This window comes from Rana temporaria, chromosome 8 (genome assembly GCF_905171775.1).
Source record: "Rana temporaria chromosome 8, aRanTem1.1, whole genome shotgun sequence".
In the NCBI taxonomy this organism is placed as follows: Eukaryota; Metazoa; Chordata; class Amphibia; order Anura; family Ranidae; genus Rana; species Rana temporaria.
Genome location: NC_053496.1, coordinates 93631475 through 93649465, shown reverse-complemented (window position 1 = coordinate 93649465; position 17991 = coordinate 93631475). Strand labels below are relative to the sequence as shown.

At 39.5% G+C, this 17991-nt stretch overlaps 1 protein-coding gene across 5 annotated transcripts in view; it reads right to left on the bottom strand.

Moving 5' to 3' along the window:
• The window catches only part of MICU1 (mitochondrial calcium uptake 1), a 297161-nt gene that overhangs the window by 144593 nt on the left and 134577 nt on the right, over positions 1-17991 (bottom strand). For 3 of the 5 annotated variants that reach the window (XM_040362305.1, XM_040362304.1, XM_040362306.1), the window contains exon 6: positions 13988-13999. The exons of the other annotated variants lie outside the window; for them this stretch is intronic. In XM_040362305.1, the coding sequence (XP_040218239.1) occupies positions 13988-13999 (12 nt within the window). The remainder of the gene's footprint in view (positions 1-13987; positions 14000-17991) is intronic. 5 annotated transcript variants of the gene reach the window in all.

Genomic DNA, 17991 nt, shown 5'->3' with positions numbered 1-17991 from the left:
ACACATTGATTTCGGTAAAATATTTTATGCAGTTGCTATTTCTATGAACAGATATCAATTAAAATAAGAACTAGGCAGCACATTTTCTTTTGCTACGCTAATATGAAAACTAGTACACTTCCATCCTCAAGATAAAATCAGCCTGAGAAACTTATGAGCATTGCTAGCCAGCTTGAAATAACAAGCATTTGAACAAATGCTCTGAACAATGGTTAGACACTCTAGGCAATCTGATCCAATCAGTTTCATTATTGCTCAGGCTATTTATTGTAAGCCAAGAGAAGCCGCTGTAACAAAGCGGCAGGTTATCACTATTTGAATTACGTGAAAGCCTTTGATCCACAGCTTTGCTACAGATCTGAAAGAGAGGCTTGCCCTTTCAAACTGTTAAAAGATAGCACAGTAGAATTTCTAAAAAATCCAAACCTAAGAATTTTCAATCTCTACATGTAAAATATAATTGTATATATATTTTTTTTATATATATATATATATATATATATATATATATATATATATACACATACATACATACATATATACACATATACACACACATATATATATCACACACACACACACACACACACACATATATATATATACATACATACATACACACACACATATAATTCTAAATCTAGTTCACAGAATGCCATATTTTTAAAACACTAGTGTATAAAAAAAAGCAACACACAATTATATCTTATCTAAGTATCTGTAGCCTATCCAACAGCAAACTGGTTGTCTGCTCCTTAGACAAGTTTTTCATACAAGAGTCACACAAGAGTCACCTACAAATCACACATTTTCCAACCAAATGAAATTAGAAAAAAAGTGATCTCCATCTCTATATCACTTACTGTTTGAGAAACAAAAATAAAGACATTTTAAAAAGACCCTCTCGCCAGACCATTAATTTTAGGATTATATACCCATAAGATTACATGTACATTTAACATATTTTATGTATGTTATTTACCTGCTAAAGCAGAGGTAGGCAACCTCAGCCCTTCAGCTGTTTTGAAACTACAAGTCCCATGAAACATTACAAGACCCCAACAATCACAGGCATAACTACTAGAGGCAGAGGCATGATGGGATTTGTAGTTTCACCACAGCTCAAGGGCCATGGTTGCCTACACTTGTGCTAAAGCCTCCCTCAAATCGGCCTCCCTACTTTTGGGCACTGCCACATTGGATGCAACTCAGGAGCCCAGGCAGACTCAAGTGACACTAGTATTCACCTTCTTTCCTCCCCTGGCAGCTACAAAAAAAAGTTATGTAGGAAGGAAAATGGATGGGCAGAGAAGCTGGGCAATTACAGAGAGTATCAAGATATTCCCCTAAAGGAAAGAGGTCTATGCCATGGAATTGACTAGTCAAATCTTCTAGAAAGTTCAGTCAGATTGCAAACTGGTAAATTTATAGGAAAAAAACTAAATAGGCACGTAAAACAAACACTCTTTTGTCTACAGTGTTTTTAGTTTGTTACAGAGTCTCTTTAGCCTAGGTTCACACTGTAAATCGCATATGAATCACACAAGAATCGTACCGTATTCCTGTACAATTGAATGGGCTCAAAAATCAAACTGCTTCCTCACCAAAGTCGAGCAAGCAGCAATTTTGGAAACACAAAGCAACCAGGATTATTGTGTACCATGCAATGCCGTGCGTACTGCCTTTGTGACCTGCATTTGCGGTGTTAGGATTGTACTGACACCTACTGCTGATCACAAGATCAGTGCAATTTTTAATGCGGTGCAGTAAACATGCACAGATCACAGGTTTCCCACACCACATTCTAGCGTGAAACGAGGTTGAAACAACATTTATAACAAACTAGTGCTTAACTACAGAGATAATTACTAGCCCATAAAATTCAACTTCCACAGACCCAATGTGAACATTTAGCTATAGGAAGTTTTCTTGCTGAAACTTTTGCTCCCTTAGCTAGTATTATAGCATGTGTTCAAACCAAATAATCTCCTTGTGAAAATCCAAAACCAAAGCAGGTAGAAAAAATGTTTGCAACTGAAAAAGGGGCCTAGAGATCGGGAAGAGATGAAACAGTGGCACACTAAACTTCCTAGTAAATGGCTGTGTGGGATTGGGGGATGCGTGTCAACACAAGTCTGATCATTGGAGGAGAGCAGGCTTACCATGCTAAATTCTCATGCCTAGTGTGGTAATTTTTTTTATAGGAAAGCAGAGGAACTGGCAGAACACCAGATATTTCACACAAAGAAAGCAATAAAGTGAACAAGATACGTTTTCATACAATTACAGTACATAGTTCAGCAGGCACATCTGAGGAATATGAAATCTTGGGTTAAATTATTTAAACCATTGCACAACATTACTTCAGCAATATGGCATGCAGCTACACTGCTCAAAAAAAGTAAAGGAACACTTTTGAATCAGAACTCCTGGGATATTGATCTGGTCAGTTAAGTAGCAGAGGGGGAGGGGTGTATACAAAGTGAGTTGTTACTCAGTTTCAGCTGCTTTGCTGTTAATTGAAATTAACAGGTGCACTAGATGGGCAACAATGAGACAACCTCCAAAACAGGAATGTTTTTGAGGTGGAGGTGTCTGACATTTTTTTCCCCTACTAATCTTTTCGGACTTGTTTTTCACTAGTTTTGCATTTGGCTAGGGTCAGTGTCACTACTGGTAGCAAGATACTTGGACCCTATAAAGGTTGCACAGACAGTCCAACTCCTCCAGGATGGCACATCAATACAGGTCATTGCCAGTTTTGCCCCGTCTCCCAGCACAGTCTCAAGAGTATGGAGGAGATTCCAGGAGAAAAGCAGTTACTCTAGGAGAGCTGGACAGAACCATAGAAGGTCTTTAATCCATCAACAGGACCGGTATCTGCTCCTTTGTGCAAGGAGGAACAGGATTAGCACTGCTAGAGCCCTACAAAATGACCTCTAGCAGTCCACTGGTGTAAATGTCTCTGACCAAACAATCAGAAACAAACTTCATGGGGGTGGCCTGAGGGCCCGACGTCCTCTAGTGTGCTCTGTGCAGCTCGATTGGCATTTTCCATTGAACACCAGAATTGGCAGGTCCGCCACTGGTGCCCCATGCTTTTCACAGATGAGAGCAGGTTGTGACAGACACAAAAGGGTCTCGTGAAGGGGCGGAGAACTTTATGCTACCTGTAACATTGTTCAGCATGACCGGTTTGGTGGTGGGTCAGTGATGGTCTGGGAAGGCATATGCATGGAGGGACGCACAGACCTCTACAGGCTACACAATGGCACCCTGACTGCCATTAGGTTTTAGGATGAAATTCTTGGACCCATTGTCAGACCCTACGCTGGTGCAGTGGGGGTCTTGAATTCCTCCTGATGCACAACAATGCCCAGCCTCATGTGGCGAAAGCATGCAGCCAGTTCCTGGAGGATGAAGTAATTGATACCATTGAATGGCCCCCACGTTTACCTGACCTAAATCCAAATCTGGGACATTATGTTTCGGTCCATCCGGTGTCGCCAGGTTGCACCTCAGTCTGTTCAAGAGCTCATTGATGCCCTGGTCCAGATCTGGGAGGAAATACCCCAGGACACCATCCGTCTTATTAGGAGCATGACCGGATGTTGTCAGGCATGCATACAGTGCCTTGCGAAAGTATTCGGGCCCCCTTGAACTTTGCAACCTTTTGCCACATTTCAGGCTTCAAACAAAGATATAAAACTAATTTTTTTTGAAGAATCAACCAGTGGGACACAATCATGAAGTGGAACGAAATTTATTGGATATTTCAAACTTTTTTAAACAAAAAAAAAACTGAAAAATTGGGCGTGCAAAATTATTCAGCCCCCTTGAGTTAATACTTTGTAGCGCCACCTTTTGCTGCGATTACAGCTGTAAGTCGCTTGGGGTATGTCTCTATCAGTTTTGCACATCGAGAGACTGAAATTTTTGCCCATTCCTCCTTGCAAAACAGCTCGAGCTCAGTGAGGTTGGATGGAGAGCGTTTGTGAACAGCAGTTTTCAGTTCTTTCCACATATTCCTCGATTGGATTCAGGCCTGGACTTTGACTTGGACATTCTAACACCTGGATGTTTATTTGTGAACCATTCCATTGTAGATTTTGCTTTATGTTTTGGATCATTGTCTTGTTGGAAGACAAATCTCCGTCCCAGTCTCAGGTCTTTTGCAGACTCCATCAGGTTTTCTTCCAGAATGGTCCTATATTTGGCTCCATCCATCTTCCCATCAATTTTAACCATCTTCCCTGTCCCTGCTGAAGACAATCAGGCCCAAACCATGATGCTGCCACCACCATGTTTGACAGTGGGGATGGTGTGTTCAGGGTGATGAGCTGTGTTGCTTTTACGCCAAACATAACGTTTTGCATTGTTGCCAAAAAGTTCGATTTTGGTTTTATCTGACCAGAGCACCTTCTTCCACATGTTTGGTGTGTCTCCCAGGTGGCTTGTGGCAAACTTTAAACGACACTTTTTATGGATATCTTTAAGAAATTTCTTTCTTCTTGCCACTCTTCCATAAAGGCCAGATTTGTGCAGTATACGACTGATTGTTGTCCTATGGACAGAGTCTCCCACCTCAGCCGCAGATCTCTGCAGTTCATCCAGAGTGATCATGGGCCTCTTGGCTGCATCTCTGATCAGTCTTCTCCTTGTACGAGCTGAAAGTTTAGAGGGACGGCCAGGTCTTCGTAGATTTGCAGTGGTTCGATACTCCTTCCATTTCAATATTATCGCTTGCACAGTGCTCCTTGGGATGTTTAAAGCTTGAGAAATCTTTTTGTATCCAAATCCGGCTTACCACAACAGTATCTCGGACCTGCCCGGTGTGTTCCTTGTTCTTCATGATGCTCTCTGCGCTTTAAACAGACCTCTGAGACTATCTCAGTGCAGGTGCATTTATATGGAGACTTGATTACACACAGGTGGATTCTATTTATCATCATTAGTCATTTAGGTCAACATTGGATCATTCAGAGATCCTCACTGAACTTCTGGAGAGAGTTTGCTGCACTGAAAGTAAAGGGGGCTGAATAATTTTGCACGCCCAATTTTTCAGTTTTTTATTTGTTAAAAAAGTTTGAAATATCCAATAAATTTCGTTCCACTTCATGATTGTGTCCCACTTGTTGTTGACTCTTCAAAAAAAAAAATTACAGTTTTATATCTTTGTTTGAAGCCTGAAATGTGGCAAAAGGTTGCAAAGTTCAAGGGGGCCGAATATACTTTCGCAAGGCACTGTAAAAGCACTTGGGGGCCATATAAACGACTGAGGACCATTTTGAGTTGTTGCAATGAAATTCCAGCAAAATGGACTAGCTTGCTGCATCATTTTTTCACTTTGATTTTCAGGGTGTCTTTGAATTCAGCCCTCTGTAGGTGGATAATTTTCATTTCCATCAAATGATGTGCCATCCTTTCATTCCTAACACATTACCCAGTCCATATCAGTATAGATATCTAGCGTGAGAATTTTGCCCGTTCAGATCTGATATGTTTTCAAAGTCTTTAATTTTTTTGAGCAGTGTATATTTCACAGACAATGTTTTAGGTGGACATTGTAGAGGGAAAGCTGCAAATGTAGTCCATGTCAGCCATATTCCCTTTGCCACCTACCTGCAAGGCATACAAGCTTTCCCTGTCCCAGCCAAGACCCTGAGGTGTATTTACTCCTTTACTTTCTTGTGATGCTTAATGTTGTCCACAACACTATATATTAATTCTCAGCATTCTATATGTACATGTGATGTAAAATGTTAAGGGGACCATATAATTTAGTTTGAACCCAGCCACCCACTCACACTTCAAAAGTATTTTTATTTGAATTAGCATATGAATGAGTTGTAAAGGTATCAAACCCCCGCAGGTATTCTTTACATTACAGAGTTTATCGTTGAATTTTTTTGACTTTTATAAATTTGTTATAGAAAAGCAACACTTACTTGTCTTTTACTTTGCACTATATTTGGAACAATGGATTTCTAGATAACTAATTGTAGTGGGACACTTGGCACGGAGACCAGTAAGGCTTCAACTACTATTTTGAGGGAAGTAATATGATGGGAATCTATGGCTAAACACCCTATACTTGTAACTATTTGTATTTTCCATTAAAAAAAGAACACTTGGTGGCTAATGGTTTTCTTGTGTAAAACTCTGTGGCTAGAAGTAGATGAAACAGGAATATCGTGTGCAAGAGGCCTTATAGTCTAAAAGATAAATACACTTTAATACAAAAAAAACAATATTATAAATAGAAAAAACATCCATTTCTTACGCTGAGCGACCTGATTTGACTTACATCTGGACTGAAAAGGGAAATTTACATTATGGCCTTTTTAGAGATTATATATTTTAATAACCCTTGGTCTACCTAGGTTCATAATTCAGGTCAAGCATTCTATAGCAGTTAATTTATGGCAAGCTTTCAAACCTCCTAGGCCACCGGGGATAGGCATGCACAGAGTAAACCCCACTGGAGAAGCAGAAACATACTGTATCTGTTCTATGCGAATAGCTCTATTCAAACTCACAGCAGACCATGAGTGCAGCAGTCTGACAGTATGACAGTCTTTACTCTTTTTGAGGTTAATCCACTGTTTACTTTTTGTTTTCATGGTACAATGACAGGATTGTATACTCTTTAACCACTTAAGGACCGCCGCATGTACATATACGTCAGCAGAATGGCACAGGCAGGCACATGCACGTATATATACGTGCTCTGCTTGACGTGGGTCGGGGGTCCGATCGGGACCCCCCCCCGTACATGCGGCGGTCCCCGTGGCTTCAGGAGCGATCCGGGACGACGGCGCGGCTATTCGTTTATAGCCGCTCCGTCGCGATCGCTCCCCGGAGCTGAAGAACGGGGAGAGCCGTGTGTAAACACGGCTTCCCCGTGCTTCACTGTGTCGGCGCATCGATCGCGTCATTCCCTTTATAGGGAAGACACGATCGATGACGTCATTCCTACAGCCACACCCCCCTACACTAGTAAACACACACAAAGTAAACCCTAACTCCTACAGCGCCCCCTGTGGTTAACTCCCAAACTGCAAACTGTCATTTTCACAATAAAGAATGCAATTTAAATGCATTTTTTGCTGTGAAAATGACAATTGTCCCAAAAATGTGTCAAAATTGTCCGAAGTGTCCGCCATAATGTCGCAGTCACGAAAAAAATCGCTGATCGCCGCCATTAGTAGTAAAAAATAAATAAATAAATAAAAATGCAAAAAAACTATCCCCTATTTTGTAAACACTATAAATTTTGCGCAAACCAACCGATAAACGATTATTGCGATTTTTTTTACCAAAAATAGGTAGAAGAATACGTATCGGCCTAAACTGAGGAAAAAAAAATGTTATATATGTTTTTGGGGGATATTTATCATAGCAAAAAGTAAAAAATATAGCATTTTTTTCAAAATTGTCGCTCTATTTTTGTTTATAGCGCAAAAAATAAAAACCGCAGAGGTGATCAAATACCACCAAAAGAAAGCTCCATTTGTGGGGAAAAAAAGACGCCAATTTTGTTTGGGAGCCACGTCGCACGACCGCGCAATTGTCTGTTAAAGCGACGCAGTCCCGAACTGTAAAAACCCCTTGGGTCTTTAGGCAGCATTTTGGTCCGGGGCTTAAGTGGTTAAATACCACCCACATTTGATTGAATACAGGAAATCAATAAGGTCCCATATGGTTTCAAAACACATTATTGTGGTTTAAAATTGAGCCATCAGTGTGTAAAACAAATGAACTGGACACATGGTGATTCATCAATGTGTCTTTCCTGGGAATCCAAGAAGATAAAATTGTGTATAGTACCTCAAGATCATGCACAGTGCAGCAAAACATCTGAATGCATTAAAGAGCACCTGATTCATTGCAAGAGTCACTGTAAAATAAATCACATTCAGCCTTGCATGTTCTAGCATTTTTTCACATGTTTCCAGCTATGTCTTAATTAGACAAAGTTATATATCACAAGCATCTGTGCATCCATGAAAATGATGGAGGATAAAAGTACTAAATTCAGTCACAACCAAATATGCCATTTGCTTTCATAAGTTGTACTGCAACAGTAGCATATCGTAACTACTCTTTGGGGCTAGGAAAGCAAAAGGGTCTGGTCTATCAGACATCAATATTGCTTCACATTAAATGGTCTAATTTAAACCCGATCTGGAAAAATGATTAATGGATAATACAATTTTTATTCACATTGGTTATTACAGAGCTTATAAAAAATGTTTGAGGCCCCCTAGCATACACTAGCTTTCATAAATATTATTTGTCTTTTTTAAATATGCTTATTTATTGACCAGCCTTAAAATAAAACTACAGGGAAAACTATTTTTAGGTATAGGATTGAGTAGAGGGGTTTGGGACACCTGTCATAAATGTATTGCTGTCTGTGTCCCCAATAGGATGATTCACCCTCTCTAGTTGTTCTGTTTACCATTATCACTGAAAGCGATAGAAAAGGGGGAAACGTTTATAATGGGGACATTAGTTCTGGTGATACCATGCATTCCTTCACATCGGTGGGATTTTCTCTCAATTTCTGTTGTGGCTATGGGACAGGAAGTGAAGGTAAAGCAACCCAATAGAGCACAGATAAATAAAAATATATAAATAGCGAAAACCAACCGACAGGGCTTTTTATCCTTGTATTCCCATGCCAAGCCAAAAAAATAAAAAAAATAAAAGAAAATTAGAACAGGATAGCTCAGGAACCACCACAGGCGCCATCAATGATGCACCTTCAAAGCCCCATAAAAGAGATCTAGGCCCAGTAACCGGTTACCTGAAAGCCTATTGCCAGCTCTAAAAATCCACACCAAGAAGACCAATTCCGTTTACTATAAATCAAAGTAGATTGTATGTAGCATTTTGTCTTCAATAATGAAGCTTGCTTATGTATATGAGCTACAGTTTACAGGATAAGGGCACTTACAACTAATATTGTACTGCCTGGTGGCTAAGAGGTTAGCTCACACCTCGGTTGGAGGAAAACCACCTGACCTTCAGAAGACGGATTAAAACTCTGCTCTTTTGATGTCAAGAGACAGGAACAACAAGCGCCCAGAGGCGATTTAGTTTGCATGTGCCGCGCTATATAAGTTTTTCATTCATTCATTCAGACGCTGAGTTTTAAACGCAGCAGCTGGTCTGTGGTGTGGTCCAAGATCTCCACATGGTTCACCTTTTTATTTTTACATCAAATTTATTGAAGTGCTACACAGACATTTCTTAAAGCTTAACAGTCCACCAAGCGGTGCAAGGCAGAGAATTGCCTTGCAATGAAAAAAAAATTGGAGCACGCATTACTTTATTCACAGAACACTGTCTGCACAGTACCACAAGGCAAAGGGCATTTTGCAGTGTCATGCAGGGGGACTGCTCTGGAATAGCTGTCCAATGCAGTCCCACCACATCTATTGTGAATCAACCCCAAGGCTGGCCATACGTGGTCGAATTTCCCAAAAATTTTTTTTGAACATCAGAAAATGTGTGTTATGTGATCCGATGGTGCCACCATTGATTTCGGAAATTCGACCAACCAAGCCTTCAATTTCACCTCATGTTGCCACAGAAAATAATTTTCGTGGCTGGGAATCTTCCTTTCTTTCCGGTTACTTTCTTTTCTTGCGCATTTTTTTTTTATTACATTTCTCACATCGATTGGAAAATCGTTCTTTTCAAAAAATTTCCAACAGGTCTGTTTACTGTTACTGTTTTGATCGCCGCACGAAAATCGGCTATTGCTGCAGCCCACTAATGGTGCGAAATATGAACGTAAATTCTTAGATAGGATTTTCAAAAGAAAATTCTTTCGAAAAATCGACCCATGTATGGCCTGCCTAAGTCTTAATTTCTCGTTCCGTCTGCAACTCGATTTGCATGGAATTCTAATGTTCTCCCAATGTTAATGTCGGTTTCCTCCAAGTACTTTGATTTTCCTCCACAATCCAAAAACATCCTGTAAAGTCTACCTTTTAAAATGCGACATTCAGGACTTACTTTAGGGCACAGTCACGAATGTGAACATGGTTATATACATTGTAAAACTGTGCTTCAAAAGCTCAATGTTTCATAAATAATAAAAATACATTTAATATTAGATAGTAATATTTGGTAAACAAAGATAAACAACAGTGTCAGAAATACCAGAACTAGAAACCCAAACAGTGCTCCACCCTTATCAATCCAAATTGTGCAGCATGTAGAAAAAAGTGGCTTATAGAGAAGAATATGCAGTACATCATAAGTCAGGCTGCGGACTCAGGATAGAGGTTCTAAGGATAAAGTGCTGCTTTGGTTTTTAGACAAGGATGACACTGCAGTTTGGCAGGGTATACATGGGAAATACTAGAGATAGTTTTTAGTCCTAGCTTCATTCAATTACAGATCCTATTAGTTTCCCTCAATATGATTGAGAAAATTGAGTACTGTCCGTGATACTTTTTTTTATTTGCACTAACATACAATTTTGTGATTACAAGTAATTGCAGCTCTCTGCTACCAGGTAGTTCACCTGAAGATTGCATTTGTGTTGCATGTACTTTTCAATCAGAGACAATAGTGAGACTGTTATTTCAGATGACCACAAACTACCCATGTAGCGGAGCCTCCAAGAGTCACACAAGATACACGCAGGCACCTTTCCAGTACCAAGAGAATGTTAACTGAATTTTACCAAATGAGAGCAGGGAGGATCCAACTGAACTTCATAAGGAACAGAAAAAAGTACAAATTACAGTAAAGTGTTGTTAAGAACTGAATAAGTATATGCAGCTATGCACTCATTAGGTTTAATGAAATTCTATCTGCACTCAACATTCCTGAAGGTGATAATTCAGCACAGACTTACAAATAGCATAGGAAAAAAACACACTTATGATCCTTGAGTTTATCATGTGAAAAGCACTTTCATGATGCAGCCTAGAAAATCTCCACTAAAAAAGTTGCTGATGCAGCCGGGGAGTGCATAAGCATTTCTCTGCATGCAAATAACTTTTTTTTCCCTTTTTACCGTATTTCTATAGGGGGGAGGGGGAGTGTTTATTATTATGTTTGGACGTTTATTTCGATTTCTCATCTATAACAGCCAAACAATAGTTGAAATGTGTTGTAATAACTATATGAATCTCTATCATCAAAATTATCTCAATAGCAAAACAGTTATTCTATATTTGCCATTTGGTCATAAATCTGACACAGCCTGCATTCTGTGAGAATTTTGCAATAGAATCTTCAGAAACAATTTCCTCCTATGCACTAACGATCTATGTCATCAGTCCTACTATGATGAATGCAATTAGCATTTGACTTTACCATCCCTGCCTATGCTGTTGATAACATTTATAACACAAGAGAGAATACACCGCTACTGTTAAAGTTATTTAAATGGTGATAAAGATAGCCAAACGTGGCCCTGTTTACATTTGCTGGTTGGCAGATCTTTTTTTGGTCATGCCAGTTGCTGTCGCACCAATTGCAGTACACATGGGCCGAATGTCGACTGGTTTTGATTGAATTGTCCGATGCTGCCAGACAGTCGGCCCATGTATATGGGGCTTTACTCTCGAGTAATTCTCCTATTACAGATTAGGACACACAGGGGGACATTTATCAAGCAAACTAGCAACACAAATACATGCAAATCACACTCCATCTCCTTATATAAAGTCTCTGCAATAAGGTTTAGCATGCATACGCTACCCTTGCACGTGTATTCCTGAACAGCCAATTGGCCCAGCTTTGCTTAGGTGTGCAACAGATTTACCACTTTAGATGTGACATTTTTGAGAATGGAGAGCTGCACTATCAAAATTGACCTTTTTCAGCTTTGCTTTTGAAATGCAACACTGTGGGTAACATTTATCAATTCCGTTACACAGAAAGTTATACCAAACAGGAGCAGTGGGCAAGATTGTGCGACAGATTTACAAGGTTAAATTCCACCTTCTGGATCACAGTTAGTTATTATTCACACTTTCATTGAGAGTCAATAGTATGGCTCTGACTATACTTCAAGTGCTCCAGCAACAGACATGAGACTCTCCTATACAGTCTGACTTTGTTTGCCTCTCCTCCAATCACAGAACACTTTGGAGTGCATTTATAAACAAGTACGCCTGTGTGAATAAGGCCTAACAGGCAGCAATCTAGGAATTGGAATATACCGCCTGAGATGTAACAATTTGTAACCAAGCAGATTCTTCTTTGAGCTGTAATTAAAACGGTTTAACACCCAAGATATTTTATTTGCAGAAATCGGGCACCGAGGGAAACTGTTGACTGGTTGTCCTTCTGGAAAAGCTAGTTGACTGGTTGTCTCTGGTTTGAATATTTTTAGTCAATGAATTAGAAAGGCAAATAGCGTGTGATAAAATAAATAGAAAATAGATTTTAGTCTTTGAATCTAGTTGACAACTAGCCTTTTTAAAAGGAAGCCAGCAATGGCAGCCTACAGATTTCTTTATAATAGGATTACTTTACATTTCCTCACTGGAGGGTGTTTGTTACATATAGGTGAATATACGTTCAGTAATACTTATTGAAAGACACAGCAGGCCACTTCACACATAAACGGCTAATAACAAAAACAAAAGCAAACTATTCAGTATACACACACACACTTTCAATCTCAACACAAGTAACTGAAACATTTATTGTGGTTTTTGTAAAAGTTCTAAATCATTTCACATGAGGTTGAAATTTGATTTACTGGTTTTATAACACAGCAAAAAAAGAATACCATGCAGAGAGGTATTTCTCCAACATGCACAACTGATGAACAATTCATGAGCTTTAATCAAGGTACATGAAATAAATACATAAGCTGTCCCCACAGACTACTCTAAAATTAAACCAAGCTAGAAACTGGAAATTCAAAAGCAATAAAGCAGACATTAAAGGAAACTTGTGCTGAGCGTAATATGTAGACTGCCATTACGAATTTCTCCTTAAAATGCTGGTTGCCTGGCTGTCATGCTGCTATAATGTCTTTAAATCATAAACCCACAAAACTACAGAGCAGTTCTTTCACTTACTTCATCAATGTGGCGATGTGTGGGGTAAAACACATATACTCACCTCATGTTGATGTTGCAGCTATCCCAACCAGCTTTAAGAACTGAGCTTTGACATGACCACAGAGAGCTTGGCTCTCTTATGAGCTGAGAGAAGTGACCGTCAGTCACTGCTTTTTCTGTTCAGCCCCTCCCACGCTCACTGGAGCACCAGGCTGGAGAGGGGGTGGGCGCAGCTGGCTTCAGCGCTCGAAGGCGCACTGAGAGCAGGAGCCAGCTGTCAATTAGACAGCTGGATGGATCCAATAATATGGTCAGGATCGTTCCAGACCATCAGCTGACAGGGGGCTTTAGCTGCTGTTGGCTGATTCTGGGTCAAGGGAAAGCAAAAGTAAGCACACTCACGTGACCCACAAGATAAGTATGGTGAAAAAAAAATCTTTGCCCATAACGTCTCTTTTAATGGTTTAAAAAATGTCCAAGGTAGAGTATCAGCATGCTTGACAGCCAACTAGCATATTCAGAAAGAGCTCTGCAATGGCAGCTCCCATATTTTTCTTATTACAAGCTTTCTTTGAATATATTTACTTTCACCAACATATTTCAATGTTGGCTTAAGTAAAAACAAAAAAAATTCTCAAAAATTCAATAAAGCAGGCGCTTGTTATGCTAGGTATCATATGCAGTACATGCAAGCATAGCAATGTATTTTTAGACAAATCTCAGCAGGCAAACTATTCTGACTAATGACTGCAAATGAGAATGATCTCTAGCCCATATCACAAATGATTATCAGTCAGAAAACCCCATCAGTGTCTACCCAATGCATAATGGTCTATATATAGTGGGGTCAACTCTGTTGATGGAGCGCAGGCAGTCTGCCCCTTTAGTATGATGCAGAGATTCGATGTTCATTAACATACGCATGCTATTGTTATCAGTACCTGCCAGAAATCCTGATGAAAGAGATGGTGAGGTGGGAAAGGTTAGAAAGAAGATAGAAAAACCAGGTAACATTGGGTTACATAAACACAATGCCAAAAGTACACCACAACATTTCCTAACATGACTGACAAAGGTTCAGTGAAGGATAAGTTGGAAGGTTAAACTGCAGTTTGGTTAAACATAAAACACTCAGTATAATACAAAGCGATGGAATTTGTATAATGCTGTGTAGCATAAACCTGCAGTAAAAAAGGGCAATTAAAAAATATAGAATCAAGCAAGAAATCTATTCAATTAGTAGGTAGCAAATTACATTTTACACATTTACCAGTCAGTTTTATTAGACAAAGAGGATTAATTAAGCAATTGATACTGAAAAGATGGTGGGAGATACATCATATATATTAGAGCAACAACGTATATAATGATGTACATGTGTAAACTATAGAAAATGTAGTTACTCTCAGACTATGGATAGTGATGGACAGTTTCAACTTCCCCCTCGTCTTTAAGTCATTCAAGTTCAAAAATGTATGATAGATTTGCAGCTTTTAAATTGTGTACATACTAAAGTAGCACACATAGTCCCATAGGTAAAAATTTCGGACACTCGCAACACCTGAAGTAGAAGCAGAAGCACAAAGTAGTAGCACCTACCTGCACATGTAAGAGACAATCAGCTGCATTTGGTGGAACATGAGTTGGCTGGAGGAAATGCATGTTTTACTGGGTAAAACTCTGGGTGATATGGTTATAACTGTAGATTAAGGATGTTAATTGTGACTGAAGATCTAGGTAACATAGTGGTAGCAGAGGGGTAGTAGGTTATAGTGAAGGCTGGAGAATTATACGGTATAAAATTTGATGGGGTATAAAAATGTTGGCTGAGAAACAGAACATTAGAAGGCTGACTGGGAAAAGTCTTAATGGCTTCTGGTGGATACAATATTATAAGCTGGTAGGCAAAATAGCTAAGGGAGCGTTTGATAAAAATGTTGTTTACTTACTTGAATGAGCCCACAATATTTTCTGAAATGCCTTAAAACCGACAAAAAGTACCTCACATCTAACATTCTTTATTCCATATTTAATAAAAATAAGAGTTTGCATTGGGGTTTTGATTCAAGAGAATATTTCAACTAACAAAACAAATGAAAATGACATGAACCCTTAACCTAATATTTTGTTCCACAACATTAAGGGGAAATCACTACAAGCAAGACATTTCTGCAGCTCTCAATCAAATGTCTGCACCAAATTGCTCCAGCTATTTCAGATTTGCAGGGTGCCTTCTCCAGAGTGCACGATTCAGCTTTTTACATAGATTTTCAATACAATTCAGAACGTAGCTCATAAAAGGCCCACTTCAGAATAGTGTTTTTTCTTTTAGACATTCTTGGGTGCATTTATCCTTGTATTTTGGGATAATATCCTGTTGGAAGGCCAATGACCTGCGACTGACACTGGGCAGTACATTTGACCTCAGAATTTCTTGGTTGTCCTTTGTGCCCTACACAGATGAAAAGGTACTGACTGGCAAATGCAGCAAAACAGCACCAAAATGTAACAGAAATTTTTATTTATTTATTTTTTTAATTTAAAAGAAGAAAAAATGGGCAAATGTAAGGATTTGAGCAACTTTGGCAAGGGCCAATATGTAATGGCTAATAGATTGGGTCAAAGCAACTGTAAAACTGCAGCTCTTGTCTAAAAAGTTACTAGTCTGCAGTGGTCAGGACCTACCAAAAGGATAGAAAATCAGTGACCTGGCAGCAGGGTCATGGGCGGCCAAGGCACATTGATGCAGGTAGAGAGGCGAAGGCTGGCCTGTTCAATATAATCCAATATATCTCAAATTACTGATTTAATGCTGGTTCAGATAGAACACACAGAAGTGTTTTTGCGAATGGGGTTGTGTAGCCACAGACTGGTCAGTGTGCCCATGCTGAATTGTGTTCACAGTTAAAAGCACCTAAAATGGGCATGTGAGCATCAGAACTGTAACACAGAGTAATGGAAGGCAGCCTAGTCTGATGCATCACGTTTGCTTTCACGTCATGTGGACGGCCAGGTTATTTGCTTACCTGGGCAAGAGGTGGCACCAGCATGCACTACATAAAGAAAGCAAGTGGCATAGGTTTAAAGGATCTGCTACTGGCCGCTTGGTGTCAGATACTTTTAAAAGCCCCGTTCATACCTCAACGGGTCAGGGCTGTTTTCATGGCAAATGGGGACATACTCCATATCAGGTGGGTGGTCAAAGCAACTGAAAAACTGCAACTCTTGTCAAAAGTTACTAGTCTGCAGTGGTCAGGACCTACCAAAAGTGGCCCAAGGAAGGAAGATCAGCGAACCAGCAGTAGGGTCATGGGCGACCAAGGCTCACTGATGTATGTAGGGGCAAAGGCTGGCTCATTTAGTACGCTCCAAAAGAAGAACTACTGTAGCCCAAATTGCTAAAAAAGTTAATGCTGGTTCTGAAAGCAGAGCAGATTTTTGCGAATGGGGCTGTGTGGCCACAGACCAGTCAGGGTGCCCATGCTAACCTGTGTCCACAACCAAAAGCACCTACAATGGGCACATGAGCATCAGGACTGGACCACAGAGCAATGGAAGAAGGTGGCCTGGTCTGATGTATCATGTTAAATTTCACATTATTTTTAATAAAATACTTTCAGACATATTGCACTATTTAAGTAGGTTCTATCTTTTATGGATACTGATGACATGATGTTACATTGGGAGCAGAGGAGGTGTTACTTTCTTTGAACCTATATGGGGGCATTGTACCACATATATATGTGCATATAGTCCTACTGCCTGGTAAGCTTTCCTGATTTCAGTGTGGTGGAGGTGTTTGTTTTCGTGGTCACAGGAGGTTCACTTACATTGTGAAACATCCTTTGTTACAGTTGTGGGTCTCACTTGCAACACAGTGGAAAATTATGTAATTTATTCAACAATAATGCATTTAAAAAGAAGTTTCACCGCTAGCAATGTCACATTTGTACACATTAACAAAATATGTCTTTGCAGCGCTACCCTCACTAAACTCAGTTCACATAAAAATAGTCAATAGATATAAAAATAATGGTAAAAAAAAAAAAGTGTAAATAGTTAAAAGCACTGTGTGAAAATGAAGGCAAAATTCATCATTTCAAAAAGTGAAATGATGTGTAAAACAAAGTTCACATATGAAATTGTATATGCAATTGTATAGGTGCACAAAAAATAATGAAGTCCCGACTCCCAACTAAGGCACATCCACAAGGTGTGCACACTCCTTTAAATCACACACTGTGGAGTGCAGCCCGATCACTAGTGTCACTCCAACCTGCTCATCTGCATAATATGACCTCTACAAGGAAATGAAGTCCAACACGCTTGTATCTTCCACAGGGTTGAAAAACTGCTCAGTCAACCAAATCAAGACCTGTTTTTAGGTCTTCCAGAACAAAAATTCCTCTGCATAATACTTATCACCACTAACAAGTATGAACCCACATGAAATAGAAACACAATCAGTGTCTTCTCTGGATGTTTTAGTTGGCAATAAGGATTACAAACACTCACAAGAATAATTTTTAAAATGCACATTTTAAACCCAATATATGTGAACCATTTGGATGGCACCAATTGCACAGCTCACCACTACTCTTATGAATTCCCGAGCACTCATTAGCATGCTGGCATCACTAAAATCGCAGACTACACCCCTTCACACATCATCTTGCAGCGGGACTACTTCGTTAGAAGATATAATATTTTGTTATTTTCACCATAATTTTTTAGCAATTGATCAAATACATTTCTGTGAATTAAGTTTAATGAGGGGGGCGCTGCACTATACATTTTGTTATTGGTACACACTGAGGTGGAGAGTTATCACTTCCAAGTGCTACCTTGCTCCCTGGTGTGAGTGTGATAATTGCGCAAATGTTTTTTCAGTTTGTACACAATAATTAGAACCTCCTTGAGGAGTATTCCGGTGGAACCCACCTTC